Genomic DNA, 17,657 nt, shown 5'->3' with positions numbered 1-17,657 from the left:
TAAGGTTTCTGGGGCCATCAAAACCTGTCACCAGCTGATCCAGCATTGGACTGTCAGCCTGCCTGGATGGACTGTTCTCACGGATTTTTGCCTTCTTTGTTGTAGTAAATTTTTGCTCTAATGAAAAACAATCCAAGTTCAATAATATTCCTTTTTTCAACTGCAGGAATTCCATGCTAAAATCTCCCATCTTAAAAAGACACCTTGGAAGGCAGGCTGTCAACTAAATCAAACTGTAATTTGACAGAGAGGCATTAAAAGCACTCAAACTGAAACTGTGATTCATGGATTGTACACAGATGAGCCCTGTAAATGGTCCAGCATGTGTAAAGATGATTATGAGTAAATCACTTGGAACAGAAACTCACGTGAAACCCGACTTAGATACTTCAGCACACTAACTTATTGAAGTTGAAGCCCACTGATTAAAACCATGTCCAACATTTATCTTCAGTTATCAGCCAGCACCCACTGCCAAATCACATCAACAAGATTTTTTCCCAGAAGCTGTCACTCAAAACTGCTGCTCAGAGGCGTGGTAAGAAGCAAGTTTGGTGCACAGGTGGGATTACAAATGCTATCAGTAGTTTACTGATATGTCATTAAGGAGTTATGTAAGGCCCTCATCTAATGCCTTTCTAAAGTTAAGAGGAAACACAGAAGAAATAAGCTACAAATGAAAATAATTAACAGTAATTAGTATTTCAAATAGTTCGAGGCTGCTAGGCAGATGAAAGGCTCTAAAGATTTCTAGATCTACATCATTGGTGTCAATCATCATTCAATAATCTCAATCTTTTTCAAAAAAGTACCAGCTGAAAGTGTTTAGTAATTATAAATTTAAAAAAAATTAAAGTTCACCAGGACATCTATAAATTAATTATCACAACACAGTTTAGTTGGTCTGATTATAAGCTTACTGAACCATAATCAAACAAAATATTGAGAATCATTAAGGCATATTTGGCCTCCCAATGTATTAATTACTCAGGAAAAGAGCCTGAGCCTTCTGGTGTATACCCTTGCCCTGTTAAATAAACTTTCTCCAATTTGTAAGGCAAATGAATGTTAACTTTTTTTAAAAGAGATCTCAATATGCTTACAAGTTAAATGAGACATTCCAGAAGAGAAATGTTTATTTTAAAACACAAGAAAGGAAACTGAAAGAGTCTGTTTTCCAAAGAATGAAAATGCAAACCCAGCAAAATGGAGAAAATCTGCACATATCCCAAACACACATTTATCTTAACCTTAGTAACCACATGATTCCCAGAGGCTTTTGTTATTAATATACGAAGAGCAATGAAATGGAACTTTATAGTAGTGGGTGGTTTGCAAGGAACAACTTTTTAAGAGAGTCTTATTTGCAAAATGGTCTTCTCATGAAACCAGGAAAAACAGCAGCTACCTCCACACCTTAATTTGCAGGAGTGGTAAGAGCGGAAAAGAGAGAGACTACTATGTGGTTTGTTAAGCATTCAGGCTTAAAGGTCACTAATTACTAGAACACTGTTCACTGACAAGTAATATTTAATAACAATGATATAACAACTTTAAAAGTAGTCAAATATTTCCATGGACCAAAATGGAAATGATTATAACACACAAAGAAAATTCCAGAAACTATGGCCTGGCTGGAAATGCAGAAATGTCTTTGCCTTTAAGACATCACCTCCACATGTTGAAATTTCTTTACAGAAAATCCCAATCATTCTGCAAAAAATATATAATCTCATTAAAACATTGTAATGTTTACTGGAAATTTTGCAGCATAAGCTATACTTCCTCTTCCCGTCTCTCAGCTCTCAGACCTCTTCCTCACAGTTTTCCTGTCTACTCTATAAACTTTTGTAGAGCTGCTGCTGCTCTGTTCTGTGGAGCTCCTTATCCACTGCCAGTAAGCAACAACAAGATGGAGGGCAGAGGTGAACAGACCTCTCTTTTGTTACTTCCTGAATCCCAGAAGGGCTCCATACATCCCCCTAGGCAGGGATACAACCTCCCGCTCCAGCCTCAGTGCAGTCACAGGATTGACGTTTCAATCCTGGAGTCCCCTGCCCACCATCAGCACTCCTAAATGGCACACTCCATATTTAAATTACAACTTCCACTGGCCTCCCTGCTCCCAAAAGAATAAAGCTTTCTGGAACAGAAGATTAACTTTCATCCTTTTATCTATATTCATTCACATTCAGCAAGTGGGTAGGAGGTTGCAGACAGCATGGCCGAATGATTTACGCCCTGCTGCCAGAAAAGGGAGGACAAGAGCAACAGCAGCCAGGCTTTTCGGCAATTCTGTGGCTCCCTGGAAGAGCAGCAGCCCTCCCTGCTGCTTCTCTCCCACCCACAGCTTAAGAAAGGCTCACTGTACATTTATAGACAGCTCATTTATTACTGCAGTGTAACTCACCCTTCTGTGCTGTCCAAACACAGAGCTTGCCTTAAAACAAACCCAAAGCTGTGGCTATACATTTGTGCTGTCTTAACGTTTGCAGTCCCAGTCAACCAGTGAAACTCTGCAACCACCTGACAAAGACCATCTCTGTCCCAGCAAGTTTCTACAAGGTAGCTGTAAGAAAAGAACTGGATGCAAAGTACAGGTGAAGGAAACAGAAGGCAGCACTGACATTTTATTCAGTGTCTTTTAAGTACTTGGGAACATGCTGAATAAAAGAAATCTATGAATGCTGCCAGCAGAAATAAGACTGAAGTAGTGATGATGCAGATAAGAAAAACTATGCATCAGTATATTTAACCCTGGCTTTGCGTATTTCCTGTGAAGTTAGTTTACAAACAGCTCCCTTTCATGCCGCAGCATAAGCAGACGCTTACACCACACAAGTTGTTTATTAGGTTACTTCTGGTTGTCCACAACACATTATATTCCTACTGTACAGCTATAAACCCCTTTTTCCAAAACCCAGAACCATTCCCATCCTTCCCAGAAAAGCAAGGTTTGGGTTTTGCTTCTGCTTTTGTTAGGTATCATTAAAGGGCACATAGGATGAGGAGTTTACAGCACATGTAGCTGGCAAAACACTTTTGTTCAAGATCTTGGAGTTCCAGAAACAACCTCATCTAAAACCATTTAAGAGACAAAAACCAGTTTGTGTATACTTCTATTACTTTAGGTTGCTTAAGGATGTTTAATATTGCTCACATACAGGAAGGAAGAAGTCTGCAGAGAAAACTGAACTATCCCAGTGTATCAGAAGTAGTCTAATTTACTTTAGGTATTTCTTTAAGGGTAGCCAGAAGAGCTGTTTGCACCTGTTTGGTAGCTTACCTTGTGGTGTTCCTAACTACCTCACTTCTCAGCAGTCTGCACTGGTTCTGATTTGTAAACAGCAACACCAGAAACAAAACACAACACTGAAGTTCTCTAATAAAGCTACTTACAAATTAATTACAGACTTTTTAAGTGGAACATTTTTCTGCTCTGATTTATATTGCTGTAACTCTGTTTAAACTTCACAAACTTCAAGAAGGCCTTTTGGACATGTACTGAATGCTTCCGTTTCAGCTGTCATGTCTCCATATTACTGGAGAAAACTTCCCTTGCTTTTAAGCCAAGCTTTCCCTAAGGAGGTCAATCATAATTTGACACTGCTCTTTCTTCATGGATGAGAGAAAGCAGTGAGAAAGTTCAGCTCAAAAATTTAACAAATATTAATCACAGTTAAACTTATCACTGTTGCATAATCATACTACATTTATGCAAAACATAATTTTTTTTTCAGGTAATTTAAATTGTTCATCCAAATTTTCACATGTAATTTATGTCAGCAATCCAAAGGTATCTTTCTCAGGTATGCAGATTAGCTGGCATAGAAAAAGAGGTCACATACAGAAATTAACTATAATGTGGGAACAAACATTACAGGATGCCTTAGCTATACTGGAATTCCCAGCTTTTGAATCTACAAAGAATGAATTTTCAGAGCTACACTATCCAGCAAACCCAGTGCACAAGCAGCTATGCTTTTACTTAACACATCACAGGTGACAATGTGCACACTGCAGTCTTCAGAGCTGTCTTTTTAACTAACTGCTTAAAACACAGAAGGAGACATCCTCTAGCAGCAGCACCGGGAGACAGGAAGCTGGGAACAATAACATTCCAACACTGACTTCCTCTCAGAAGGGTTTCCCTTAATCACTGGTGCCCCAACACGTATCTACCTCAAACATCCAACATTTCCCCTTGCAAGGCTTACCCCCACCCCACAACGGGTATATAGCTTCAACAGACCTGTTCACCTCAGATTAAGCTTTCCATGCCAGAAACCTGCCTCCCTGATGAGTTGTTCTAGGAGATTTTAGCAAAGCCATTCCCCCGAGGCTTTTTGAGAAAGAATACCCTTTTTTGCTCATGTTGAAAAATTTTGGTGACCTTTCCCCCAAGAAGACAAGCACCCCCAGGCTGACTAGCAGGGACATGAACCATATCCTCATGTCTCAGGGAAGGAGAGCAGCAGATTCAAGCATAATGGAGACTTTGTTTCTGAGAGTATGCCTTTTTTGCTGCCTTAATGTAAATTCCCCTATATTTGACCATATTGGGGTGGGGGGAGGAGAAACACTCCAAATTCACATATCCTCAATAGGAACTTTTAGCAATGGTGCTTTGCAAGGTTCAGCTCAGGCTTCACAAGGTCTTAACCCACAACTGCTGTTCTCTCGTGCTGCTAGCAACATCTGGCTCAGATCTGATCCTCTGAGGCAAGAGGGAAAAGACTGTTCCTGTCTCTCGGTGGCTCTCTGCAAACCATACACAGCATAGAAAAGCATGCTGTACAGTTTCAGGGCAGAGGGCACATAAAGGAATACTACAGAAAAATGGGAAGGAAAAAATGGGAAAAAGCATGGTGGACACTCCTCTTAATTTCACAGAACTTAAGATGGCAGAAAAATTAGGAATGGTGATGAAAATGTCAGGCCTGCTGAGAGAACTATGGAGAGAGCTCTGGAATCAGCAGAGATGAAGAGCATGAGAAAGAGAAATAGTAAAAAGTGAAAAATCACATAAGGAAATGAGGCAACATACTGACAGGATGCAGATGGGATTTACTGAGAGAAGACTTCAGACAGGCAGCAAGATCATGGGCAGGAGACTGTGTAGAGGGGAATGAGACTTTTTAAAAAGAGGAGACTTAAGTATAAAAAGAGTGGGCCAGGGACAAAATATCCTGGGAGGAGATAGGACAAAGACTTCCAGTAGTCCAGTGGGGATGGTTTTAAAAAAAAAAAAAAAGGACACATTTGGAATTAAAGGGTAGAGGAATTAATTCACATAAATGAAGTCTGCCAGATTTCAGACAGAGTTCAGGATTTCTGAAGCTCAGCCTCTGTTGGCATCAAATATATGTGAAACACACTGACAATGCACACTTTAGTCTCCTCTAGTTATTTTATAGATACTTATATTATTATACCAATAGGGATGCAGATGCAAGTATTGTAACAGTGCTTTTGCATTATTCCTCCATTGTGCAAGGGTAAAACACAAATGTGGATGTCTTTCTGCAGTTACAAGCACTTATACACATTATGAATGGGGGCTTCTGACTCCTATGAACTGCAAGGGCAAAACACAGATTTTTTTATAACTTCAGGGACAGCATTTTACTCAAGGGAAAAAAAATTTCACTTCAGTAAGTGACTCTAATTGAAGTTTGGGTCTATTCTAACTACATTACTACTTGAAAAAGTCAGGCTAGGTCCTGAAGAGGAAAAGGTCAGCGAGTTCTGTCCTGGCTAGTACACCTGTCAGCATGACACAAGCAGGAAACAAAGGTATCCAATTTCTCATCACAAACTTGCCCAAAACAAGCTTCAAGCTGCACTCGTTCAAAATTGTAATTATCCTTAACAGATCATCTGATAAAACATACCAAATGGTGGAAAAGTTCACTCTATCCTTGTTGCAAAGCTTGCCTGTGCAAGAATCACAGCAGCGCACCTCAAAACAATCCTAACCCAACTGTCCTTCCAGGTCACAGGCAAAATGGCTGTACTGCCTAGAAAAGCAGTTGTTTTTTAATGCTTATCCTGGAACAAAGGGTGCCAAATAACACCTGTACAGCCTCCTCACTCATCCTAAGCCTGCCAAATACTTCTTGTCAGCAGTTGAAAAGAAAACTTGAAAAGGAAAACCTCAGCAGGTCCCCAGGATCACTTAAAAATCACATTAACCACATCCCATGAACTCAATTTTAACTTCTCTCTAACAACTTGGCACTGTTAGGATCACCCAGATACTCAAAGGGCAACAGAAGCTATGACTTTTTACTTTATTTATTTACTTACCACTGACCTACCAGCATTAGGTCAATGCAAGCATAAAAAAGGACAAAATTCTATTTTGCCCCATTCCTCCATAGTATTTTACTTCAGGCATGACAACTCCATGTTCTAAGGGTAACATAGGTTGAAAGGACACTGCCCAAAATACTGTGCTAGGCTAGCTCTTAAGGAGCTGACTTTTGATATTATGACTAGTACCTACATGCAATTTCACATCATCCATGTCAATGGGTCATTAGCTAGTCCTGGAAACCAGTTCCAGGCACACTAAAGACAAGAAGGTAATCAAGAACAGTCATCAGGTATTCAGCAAGGGAAAGCTGACCAGTCTGTTAACATTTTAACTATGAAATGACTGGCTTGGTAGATGAATGCAAAGCAGTCAGTATTGCCTACCTTGACTTCAGGAAGACTTTTAACTCCCTTAAGATCCTCATACACAAGCTGAAGTTTGACTGAGAACTGGCTGAACCAACAGGACCTGAGGGTGATGATCACAGGCACAAAATCTAATTGGAGGCCAGTGGCTAGTGGCATACCCTAGGGGCTAATATTGGGTGCCATCCTGGTTTACGTGTTCATTAATGATCTGGCTAATGGCAAAGAGCATGGATATATTAAAAAAAAAGACCAAGAGAAATAAACAAAACCAACAACCCCCCCAATGAAACTAATAAAAAAAAAATGTTCCCACCCCCCAAATACCTAAAAGCCAAACAAATAGCACCCCTACCCAAAGAAAAAGGCAAATTTGCTTTGCTTTATACCAGAAATGCAGAATATAGATTCTGAAACCTCTTTCAAAGTCCTGGAAACAACAGTGAGAATATATTCTTTTTAAGTATGTTTCCACTGCCTACAGAGAATGTAGCATCAGCAAATCCCCTCTACTAGAGGACAAAAAGCAATAGACTAGATCTCTACTGACAGTTCTCCTATGAGGGTAGAGGGTGATTAAAATAGCACCTATTAATTTCTCCCTTTTTGTTATGCTATCCTCAATCTGACACCTCTTCAGCTTTTAGCTCTTCATATGTGGGTTGCCTCCCTTCTTTCTCCCTCCTTCTGCCAAAAAACCCCCATCCTGAAACAAAAAAACAGCCCTCCTTACTACTTTTAGACCGCGTACATAAGCTTCCAGGGGTCCTGGTGGACAACAAGCTGTCCATGAGCCAGCACTGTGCCCTTGTGGCCAAGAATGCCATTGGTATCCTGGGGTGCCTTAGGAAGAGCATTGCCAGCAGGTTGGGAGGGGGAATCCTGTCCCTTTACTCAGCCCTGGCAAGGCCACATCTGAAGTGCTGTATCCAGTTCTAGGCTCCTCAGCACCAAGGAGACATGGAGCTCCTGGAGTGGGTCCAGTAGAGGGCAATGAATATCATTAGGGCACTGGGGCATCCCTCTTATGATGAAAGGCTGAGAGAGTCGTGCCTGTTCAGCCCTGAGAAGAGGTGACAGAAAGGAATCTTGTCAATGAAGCATCTGAAGGGAGAGTGTCAAGAGGATGCTTCCAGGCTCATCTCTGTGGTGCCAAGCACTAGGGTGACAGACAACAGGCAGAAACTGATGCACAGGAAGTTCCACCTGAATATGAGGAAGAACTTCTTTACTGTGCAGGTGACTGAGCACTGGAACAGATTGCCCAGAGAGGTTGTGGAGCCTCCCTCACTGGAGGTATTCAAGGACCATCTGGACACAATCCTGTGCCATGTATTCTAGGACGATCCTGCTTGAGCAAGGAGTTTGGACCAGATGACCCCATCTGTGGCTCTGTATTGACCGTCGGCTGAAAACTCACTAGAGAGCTCCAGTTCCAACCAATCTTGTACTTTTAACTTTCCACTTCCTGGGTTTTCCCTCATTTCCTCACATTGTTTTCCCACTAATTATTTTCTGTCTCTCCACTTAGCCCTGGTTCACTTGCTTATGCTTTACTCCACCACCTCCCACCTTCACGTATCTCTTCAGTTCCCACACACTTCTTGGGCAGCAGTTGCCCTTTGACCTCTCTCCAGCTCCCCTTTTCCCATTCTCATTCCATTTCCTAACCAGCTGCCAAATCTGACCCATGTTTATCTGGAAAATAAGTCAAGTCAAGCTGCTTCCCTTCATCTTAGTTTGGCTCAGCACCAGTTATCTGCCTGCCAAACTAGACAGCTATCAGAGAGGCCCAGATAATCAAGCTCTGTAAGTCTACGGCACTCCGACAGATCTCTGTGGAGTATTCCCAACCTTCTCACAGCCCCCACCCTTGCTTGGGTGAATTATTGCAGCATTGCTAAGGTAACTTGTGGAGAAAGGAATCTTGAGAAACATATAAAATGGGCCCTTCTGAAGAAGTTTGCTCCCAGTCACACCTCCCTCCCCTGAAACCAAGAGAACATTCTGCACAGGCTGAGGCAGCTGGTTCCCCACTGTCCTCACCATCTGGGATGCAGCTCCTTTGAAGTCCTTGGATCCTCAGCACCCAGCTAAGAAAAGCTCCACTGCCAACCACTCCATGTCTCAAATAAGCTGTCTAGTTTCACACAAAGCTTTCTAGATTCATTATTAGTTGCTGCAGGAAACAGGCTTGGGCATTTCACAGGTTCACAATTCCTTCAGTTCTTCCATAACTAAAAATACATTTGTCTTATTTATTCTACATCTACTACAGTGATGCTTGAAGTATTTTCTAGAAAGCATTTACTAGTATTCCTGCTTGTAGTTGGAAAATTTGTTACTAGATATTAATTCTAGTTTTCAGTTTCTCAAGTTGTGCAGTTTACTCCATAGGAGGATGAGTGAGGGCTAAGGTTTCCAAAACCATGGAAGTCATGCCTAGTTACTATGCACAGAAGCTGACTTGGTTCTGCAGCATCTGACGACCTTAAACAGTCCAAAATGAAACTCGAGCTATGGTTGAATGTAGTGAAACAGCACCAGCTATGGAAACCAAGGGAAAAAGAAAAAGGTTGCCAAAAAAGCAACCTTTCTGAGAACTTTGCAGGGTGAGGTACTGGTCTTTAATCACAATGTGCATTTGAGTTATCAAAGCCTTCACATTTTTCCCCTGCTATTGGGGGACCAGGCAGGTTAGAGCTGCAGTTGGGGAGAGTGTCTCCAGCTGGCTGATATTTCCTATCTCAGATGACCTCATACACCTACCTGGAGCTCTATGTTCTACAAACAGCATGAGCCTTCCTACATACCCCTTCTTTGTGGGTTAAGCATTAGGCTACAAATGATAGTCAAGGGACTCAATTGTCATCTTCAAAAATGCAAAGCAAAACAATGCTGATGGCACACATACAAGTGCAGAACGAAAAGAACAATCCACAGAAGGACTCATCCATATATTTTCCTGTACTAGAAAGAGGATATGAAAGGTACTGTTAGGCTAGGGATTGGACAAAAACTTTACTGCTGCTAATAAATGCTACACCCATTCAGAATTAGTATTAAAGAAAACATAATTCCTTCATCTTACAGCCAAACACAACAGTATTTTCCAGCAAATACATATGCCATATTTGATACTACAGGCCAAGGACAGAGAGAGAATAGACTGTAGCTGTGAGTTGTACAAAAGGGACAGGGGAAAAGGCAGGAAAGAACTTGCAGGACTACGACTTGGGGAGAGCAGGAAAAAGTCAGTATATAAGACCCTTCAGGTAAAACACATAAAGAGGCAGTTAAAGCTATCTGCCATTTGCTTCTTGCTATACATTCTAGGACACAGAGCAATGTAATTTTTTTTTTGTAAATATAAAAAAGTTTTGTTACTGCAAAGAGTTTATCACTTTGATCCTACTGCTGCCAGCTGTAGGATCGTTTTTTCTGTTATTTATTCATGAACACATAGTAACAGCTTAGATTTATCTAATCAAAAAAAACTAGAAACACACTAGAACAATGATGTTACACTAATTTATAAAGACCAGCAAATGCCAGTTCCATTGTCAGATCCATCTGTCCCGCTGTGAAATCAAACAATGTAAAAAATGGCATTATGGAACAGTTAACACTGTCTTAACCAAGTCCCCTACCTTGACAATGCTTTTTAGATCCTGCACATACATCCTCTCTGTCTCCAGAATCTCTTGGACGACTCTGTCTACGTAGAGGAGCTTCGGACTGGTGGGCTCTGTGACCAGGGACATTGCACAGTTTTTGCTTGCTCCTTTTGGTTCTGCTTTCCTTGGCATGCTTGGCCTTTTCTCAAGGCTTTCTTCAGGATCCTCTTGCTCCACAGCAGAGTTTTTGCGTGTCTTGTTGCTGGAAAATCTCCTGGCTGGGACCAGTTCTAGCTTGATGGCACCCGTTTCTTTATCCTGGTTAAACAAACCCAAGTGGCTGTTTGAAACCAAGGTCATTCTGCTACCAAAGGAGCAGTGGCTGTCCCTGGAGGATGCAGAGGAGGAAGTGGAACTAAAGCTGACAGGACGGTCACTGTCTGACAGGTCCATGGTGTTTTTTTCACAGTAGCGGAAAGACCTGCTCTCCTTGTGCAAATCTTCCCCCTTCTTCTTGGAGTCAAGGGCCTCTGTCACAGCTGGTACAACATCAAGAGGTAAGTGGAAGTCATCTAAACAAACAAACAAACAGAAGAAGTGGGTTTATTGTTGCTGCTCCGTATAACACAAAAGTTGACGGCAGCTACTTTTAAAGCTTTTTGCATAGAAAGCTGCCAAAACTCTATTTAAACCAAAAGACAACCAGAACAACATGGTTTGGAGGTCACTGTGCTTTTTAGGTTGTGGGGATCCAACAGGTTGAGGTTGAGGGCTACAACAGAAGCATCACACTCCTCCTGCTTACGCTTCTGTTTCTGGCACATCCTTCTTGTGCCAGTGTGCTGGGCTTGTTGCTAGCACATCCATGGCTCAGGCTCGGCACAGGAGAAAAACAGAACTCCAGAGATTTTCCCCACCGTTGAAAAAGACCCCCACAGCTTTACTGGGAGCAGTCCCTGCTATCTCCCAGCTAAGCACTGACCCTGGTCTGAGAGGTTTGGAAACCTCAAGAAACATACAATGACACCGGAAGGTGTCTTTCATTTTGAATCCTGCAAAGACAACAGTCTCAAAAAAACTAAAAGCAGTTATCAATTACCAGCTCTGTGGCTTGTACAAAAATACTAAAAGCAGAATGATTTTCCAATGAAAAGAATGCAGTTTCTGAAGAAAGAGTCCCCATAGGAAATTTTTTTTTTCAGCACAGTGCAACAACAAAATAAGATGTCTGTCTTCCTGTTGGCATTTCAATGCTTTATTTTCCTTTCCAAAATGCCCTGCAGGACACTGTCCACGATGCAATGCAGATTTGTCTCTGGCCAAGTTGTGGGTGATGCAGCATGAGAATCTGCAAAAGCAGCTGCAGGTAAATTCAATACTTCAAAGCTTTGTTTCAGTAAGAAGTTTCCTCCCAAGAAAATCTTGCCACAAACTCATGGAATTTCATAATGTCTGTCCTGTGAAAAGGGGAAACTTGCGACAATTTAGGAAGAAAAGTGATACCAAAGCTACCCACAGAGCAGTTGCTTAGTCCTTATTTTAGTCCAGTGACAACTTTTCAAAAATTCATGCCAGTAATTACAGCTCTTGACAACAGTTTCAGTAAAGAAACCATAAAGCTGCAAATCAAACCCGCCCAACCTTTAAGGTGGCCCTTCTTGAACTGAGGCAGACTTGCTATGTAGTTACAAGCAGAAACCTCCTGGGGACACAGCTCCTGCAGCTCTCAGAGCAGGGGGAGAATTTCATTCAAAGCTGAAAGCAACTCTCCCATTTTTAAAAATAAATCCAAGGCAAACAGAAATAAAATCCCAGATAAGAATGTTTTGATTTATTTGGCCTACCTTGAATGCATAAGTTTCATTTGTATGTGAGTAATTACTAGTGTCATTTCAGTGATGATGGTATTAGCTTTCTGTTAAGAACAAGTATTGCCCTCAAGGTGATGCATAGAATTAACATTGAGAGTAATTTGCTCATTACACAGGTTAGAAATTGGCCATTAGATTAAAAACCTAATTTGGCACCTCTGTACCTCTGGTTTTACCTTGTAGTCTGAAAATCTATAGCCTTTCTTTGTGCCAGGTTCTTCTAGTTTTGAAGCACAGAAGCATGTTTTCTTACCCTTTCTGAATAAACCACATCAAGTACCAATTTCAAAATAAAATATAAAGTAATAAACCGGGAATAAAATAAAATAAAATTAAATTAAAACAGAAAAATGCAGTGAATTATTCTTGTTTCTATCTGGGCACAGAAAGTGATGTGTGCCTTCATATTACCTGTGATAAGAAAGTATACATTTTTGATAAGAAAGAACACATTTTTGTTATCAGCTTTGGACCATTTTTCACATTCAAGTTTGAAAGCACAACATTGCTGAATGAAAAATGCCCCCCTTGAAAAATGCACAGGATAAACAAGATAACAGGGTACACTTCTGCTAGCTTACTCCAAGGTATGTTACTAAAATTACGTGACAAAGAAACACCTGATTAGCTACATTTAGGAGGGAAATAAAGGATTCCCACAAAATTCTGCTACCCCACACTCTTTTCTCCCTGTTTCACTGACTTGTGGTCTGCCTCTCAGATAATAACACAAAGGCATTAATATGTATTATTTGGTTCGCAAACATTTTCATTAATATAAAAAATAAAAACAAAACACAGATCATGTAAATGACATTGGAGTCAGAAAAAAATGTTAACAGTAGTTTTACGTAAGACATACTTGTAGCCAGAAGCATTGGGAGATCTTAACATGTCGTAGAAAACCAAAGCAAACCCACTTATTTTTTTGTTTAATGACAATGTCATTGCTCATTAAAAAAGCCAAGCATTAGTTGTAAGAGTTAAAATGGGCTTGCTCTTTTGACACCTGTATTCCCAGTGACCTTGGCAAACTCCAGGCACCTGCAAGGCATGGCTAATTGCATGCAACATGGTTGACTCAAGTTCCTCCATTTTTTATACAAATTGCTATTCCTGTGTATTTCTATATAAATTACACCAAACTAAGTATTTCCTCCTTGGTCTGTTTTGTCCTCAAAGCCTCATCCTGACTATTAACCTCAAAAGTTACTTTTTACTTCATTTTTACTCCTTTCCCAGATGGATGTAAATTGTCATGTGGCTTCTCTGTGCAGTTTCTGTTACCATTTTGTCCATTATGTCCCCAACCACTAAAGTATGTTTCTCGGGTGCACTTTGATGGCATAGAAGCCCAGTGCTCCTGCAGAGCAGCAGGCAGGCACCTAGGCAGCTGGCACACCTGGAAGAAAGGCAGGGCACAGCGGACCGGGGATTTCAGCATGGCACGGAACCAGGAAGCAGCTCCCTTTCCTCAGCTGGCAAATCCTGTACCAAACACCCTGCTCATGAAAGTCAGGGGACATGCCCTGGCTCCACCCAGCTCTCAGTTCCTGCCTCAAGTACAGGTAACTGTGACAAACCTATAGCCCTTCCCAATAACACAGGATCTGTACATCTTCCAAGGCTTCACAAGTTTGTCTTCAGAAACTCATTTGAGCATTGTACTTGGCACTGGTGAGGCCACACCTCAAATCCTTTGCTCAGTTTTGGGCCCCTCACTGAAGGAAAGACATTGAGGTGCTGGAGTGTGTCAAGAGAAGGGCAACGGAGCTGGTGAAGGGTCTGGAGCACGAGTCTTATGAGGAGCAGCTGAGGGAACTGAGGGTATTTAGGTTGGAGAAAAGAAGGCTCAGGGGAGACCTTATTGCTCTCTATAACTACCTGAAAGGAGGTTGTAGCCACGTGGGAGTTAGCCTCTTGTCCCAAATAACAAATGATAGGACAAGAGGAAACAGCCTCAAGTTGCACCAGGGGAGGTTTAAATTGGATATTAGGAAATATTTCTTTACCATAAGGGTTGTCAAGCGCTGGAACAGGCTACACAGGGAAATGGTAGAGTCACCATCCCTGAAGGTATTTAAAGGATGTGTAGATGTCGCACTTGGTGACATGGTTTAGTGGTGGATTTGGCATAACCACTGGGTTAACAGTTGGACTTGATCATCTTGGAACACTTAAGTAGGAAAATAACCTCTACAATTACCCTTGCCTTTAAAATCAGGAACAGAGTTTTTAGTTGATTTCTGCAGTCATAAGTGCATCAGGACAGGCAGCAGTTGAATGGAGTTCACTGCCACAGTCACATGCCCATCCTCTTGTCTCTTGTCAGGGTCTGTATTTGGCTTTTCAGAACTCTGAAGAGTGAGTAGTTTTGCTCTGCAGTCGTACCACAAAGTAACTTCACTCTTGCACCAGCTGCCTAAGGTCTGTACCAAATGCCTGGTGAAAAATTCACAACTGAATTAATGAGAGTGAGGAGAGAGTAAACAGCTTCCCTCAGGATTGCTCTCTATGAATCATAACTGACCCAGTGCCTTTGCAAACCCTGTAACCTCTTACAAATTTCTTTCTTTCATATGAACTTACTATAAAAAGCAAGTAATTTGTCCCATACCCTGTGGGACTGATTTACAAGCCCAGTCCACCCCATCCCCCAGTTTCAGCAGCAGCACCAGCGGGTAGAGGCATTCATCAAAACTCAGGCAGCAAACATGGTGTGAAATCGTAGGTACCCCCAGAGCCTGCAGAGGCACACGCTCTGAGCAAGTCTTGTATACCCTGACCCATGTCTGGCCTGGTTCACTGCTTTTTTTGTTAGGCTTTCTTTTGGTTACTGAACCTTTTCAAGGATGAACCAAAATAATATTGAGAACTTTTGTCAGTTGTGAATAACGGTATTTAACTCAGTCTGGGGAGGAAAAAAAAAGAAATGTTCAATTTGCATACTTTAATTAAGGAATAACAGTAATTACTTGTTAGTTCAGCACTGAAAGGAGGATAATTACTACTTGTCCCTACTCACAAGGAAACACGCTCCCCAAACAAGGTCATTTCTTGTTTGTGCCTCCGCATTAATTCAGTTACTCTCCCCCTTCCCAGTCCCTGCAAAGCTCCCTGCTCCTGTGTCACACACACACAACCCCAGAGTGCTCCCCAGCAAGAACAATGACATCTCCCTACTCCACAGACATGCAAGGGCAAGAAATACTACTGTTTCATCCCAACAGGCAACTCTAATATTAGTTACAAGACTGAAGGCACATGCAAAACAACCATCTTGGCATGTCTCAGGTTTTCAGTGCAGTCATAAACAAGTTCTCACCAAAAATGCATAATCTTCTTCTGTCACTTGCTTTTCTTTAACAAAAACCTCCTTCCTGTAATTATATTCATGGTAATGATAAATGATTTTCCATTATCTCTGCAGCTTTGGCTATCCTAGACCATTAGCATACAATGAGAGATAAAGTGCTTTGTCTTTAAATATGAAACTGACTTAAAGATCCCCAACTCCTATCTAAATATAGGTGTTTATTCCTCCAAGTTTTTTACTGCAAGTGAAATTTTATGACATACTGCATAACTAAAAACTCACAAGTCAATTTATATTCATGATTAGAATTGTTGTTGCCTTTCTCCTGGCAAGAAAAAGAGCACCTCAGGTGTTATCAGCAAAGTGAACATTACCAGAAATTACAGTCTTCACATCCTCTGGAGTTTAGCTACAAAAAAGTGATGAGACTACAAGAAATATCTTTCCTGTTTTTTTCCCTGAGATATCGTCATATTTAAAATAAAGCATTCATACTGTGGATACAATTAAGCAAGCTAGTTTAGAACGATTTCTACATTCAGTATCATATTCAACCTGCAACACTGGAATTGAGAAACAAAAATGCTCTACAGCTTCCTGACTGAGAAAGATTAAAATCCATTCACTACCAATCCCAAATGATCTTAAATACACTCCCTATATCTTTTGCTCTGAATACTGTCCAAGTGAAGGTCAGCAGACTTTTAATCTCTAAATTTTTTATATGAACACATATCAGTTCTAAAACTAACACCCTCTGTGAACAAAATCACACTAGAGAGCTACAATATTTGCAGGATTAGATCTCTAGTTTCGACTGTTGCAAAGGATACTCTGCCAAGTATTTTAACTGAACTTTGAGGAACAGAAATCCCATTTATCAGAAATCTCACAACAAGGGAAAAGAGTCACCAACTACTGTGCTTGTATGAGTGCAATTACTGCCCCCCCCACCCCCACTCCCTGCAGTATTTAAAGCAGAATAGCCTCTGTCACAACCAAGCACGCTAATACCCGAGAACATTATTGCAAGGGAAAATCCTCTGCGACAGTATCTCACCACTGAGGAATGTCTCTGGCTCCTCGTACCCGGGCTGAACAAGTCCCCTCTATTTTCCAATCCTCTCCGAAGAGCCCACGACCTACCTGTGCGGCAGAGGAGAGGCGCGGGCTCTGACTTCAGCTGTTCCCGAATTAGCTCATTGGGCACTCAGGTAAAATGAGAAGCTCTTACTAGTCTGTACAGCTCCTTCGCCAGAAATATTGCATGAGTCAGCTTTTATCTATCAAACCCTAAACACAAAGGCTTTACAGAAACCTGATTCACAACTTTCTCATTGCCTTTTTCCCAGCGCACCGACAGTGTTCGGCATCACCACGAGCTTTAAAAGACATATGACATCATGCAATTCAGGGACAGGACAATGGGCATCACTGTGGGTAACTTTAAAATGCACACTTCATTGAGCAACACCCACTAACTTCCAGTTTTCCAGGCATAACACTGTGCAAACATCAAATAGAGCCCTCACTTCCACAGCATTTGTTATGCTTTGCTTCTAGATTTGCAGACAATATTGATAAGGATGTGAAGCAAATAAATCACTTGCTGGTACTGTGAAATTTCTGTGTTTATGTTAGAAACTTCCATGATCTTGCAATATAATAGGATGATCCCGGGAAATAGAGTCATTCTGGATCTTATTCTGCCCTAACATAAACAGGAACAGGCTTTTGCAGAGTGCTTTCAAAGCTTCAGTGGTTTGGGGTTCTTTTAAGGGCAAGAGAAATGAATTTGAGAAGAAAATGTGAAAACCAAACCATCAAGAGCTCTGTGTTAAATCACAATGAAGATAAGTAAAACGGGGGGTAAAAAAAAAGATGAAAAACAGAAAAGGAGGAAAAAGGATAGAGGCTGGTGCTAACCCGTGAGAAAGCTGACATCTCCTTTGCCTGCAGAGGAGGTGTGGCATTTCCATCCTGGAGCTGGGAGGCAAAAGAAATCAGAAGAGTTCCCAGCTGCTGGCACCACTTTCCAGGTGTGCTCTCACAGCTGCATGCTCAAACCTAGCCCACAAAGAGGCATTCTATCTTTAAAATTATACTTGAAATTCACTAACTCTGTCCTTGTATGTGACATGGCCTCAGCTTCATTCAGAGTATTCCTAA

The 17,657-nt window shown here is 41.3% G+C and overlaps 1 protein-coding gene across 1 annotated transcript in view; it reads right to left on the bottom strand.

Annotated features, from left to right (window-relative positions):
• PLEKHG1 (pleckstrin homology and RhoGEF domain containing G1) overlaps window positions 1-17,657 on the bottom strand; it is a 127,757-nt gene that overhangs the window by 36,520 nt on the left and 73,580 nt on the right. Inside the window, exon 5 of the mRNA XM_008637876.2 lies at window positions 10,335-10,873. Coding sequence (XP_008636098.2) covers window positions 10,335-10,873 — 539 coding nt within the window. The remainder of the gene's footprint in view (window positions 1-10,334; window positions 10,874-17,657) is intronic.

This window comes from Corvus brachyrhynchos, unplaced genomic scaffold, assembly GCF_000691975.1.
Source record: "Corvus brachyrhynchos isolate BGI_N302 unplaced genomic scaffold, ASM69197v1 scaffold14, whole genome shotgun sequence".
In the NCBI taxonomy this organism is placed as follows: Eukaryota; Metazoa; Chordata; class Aves; order Passeriformes; family Corvidae; genus Corvus; species Corvus brachyrhynchos.
The sequence above is the reverse complement of the archived record's forward strand: the minus strand, read 5'-3'. Positions and strand labels throughout refer to the sequence as shown.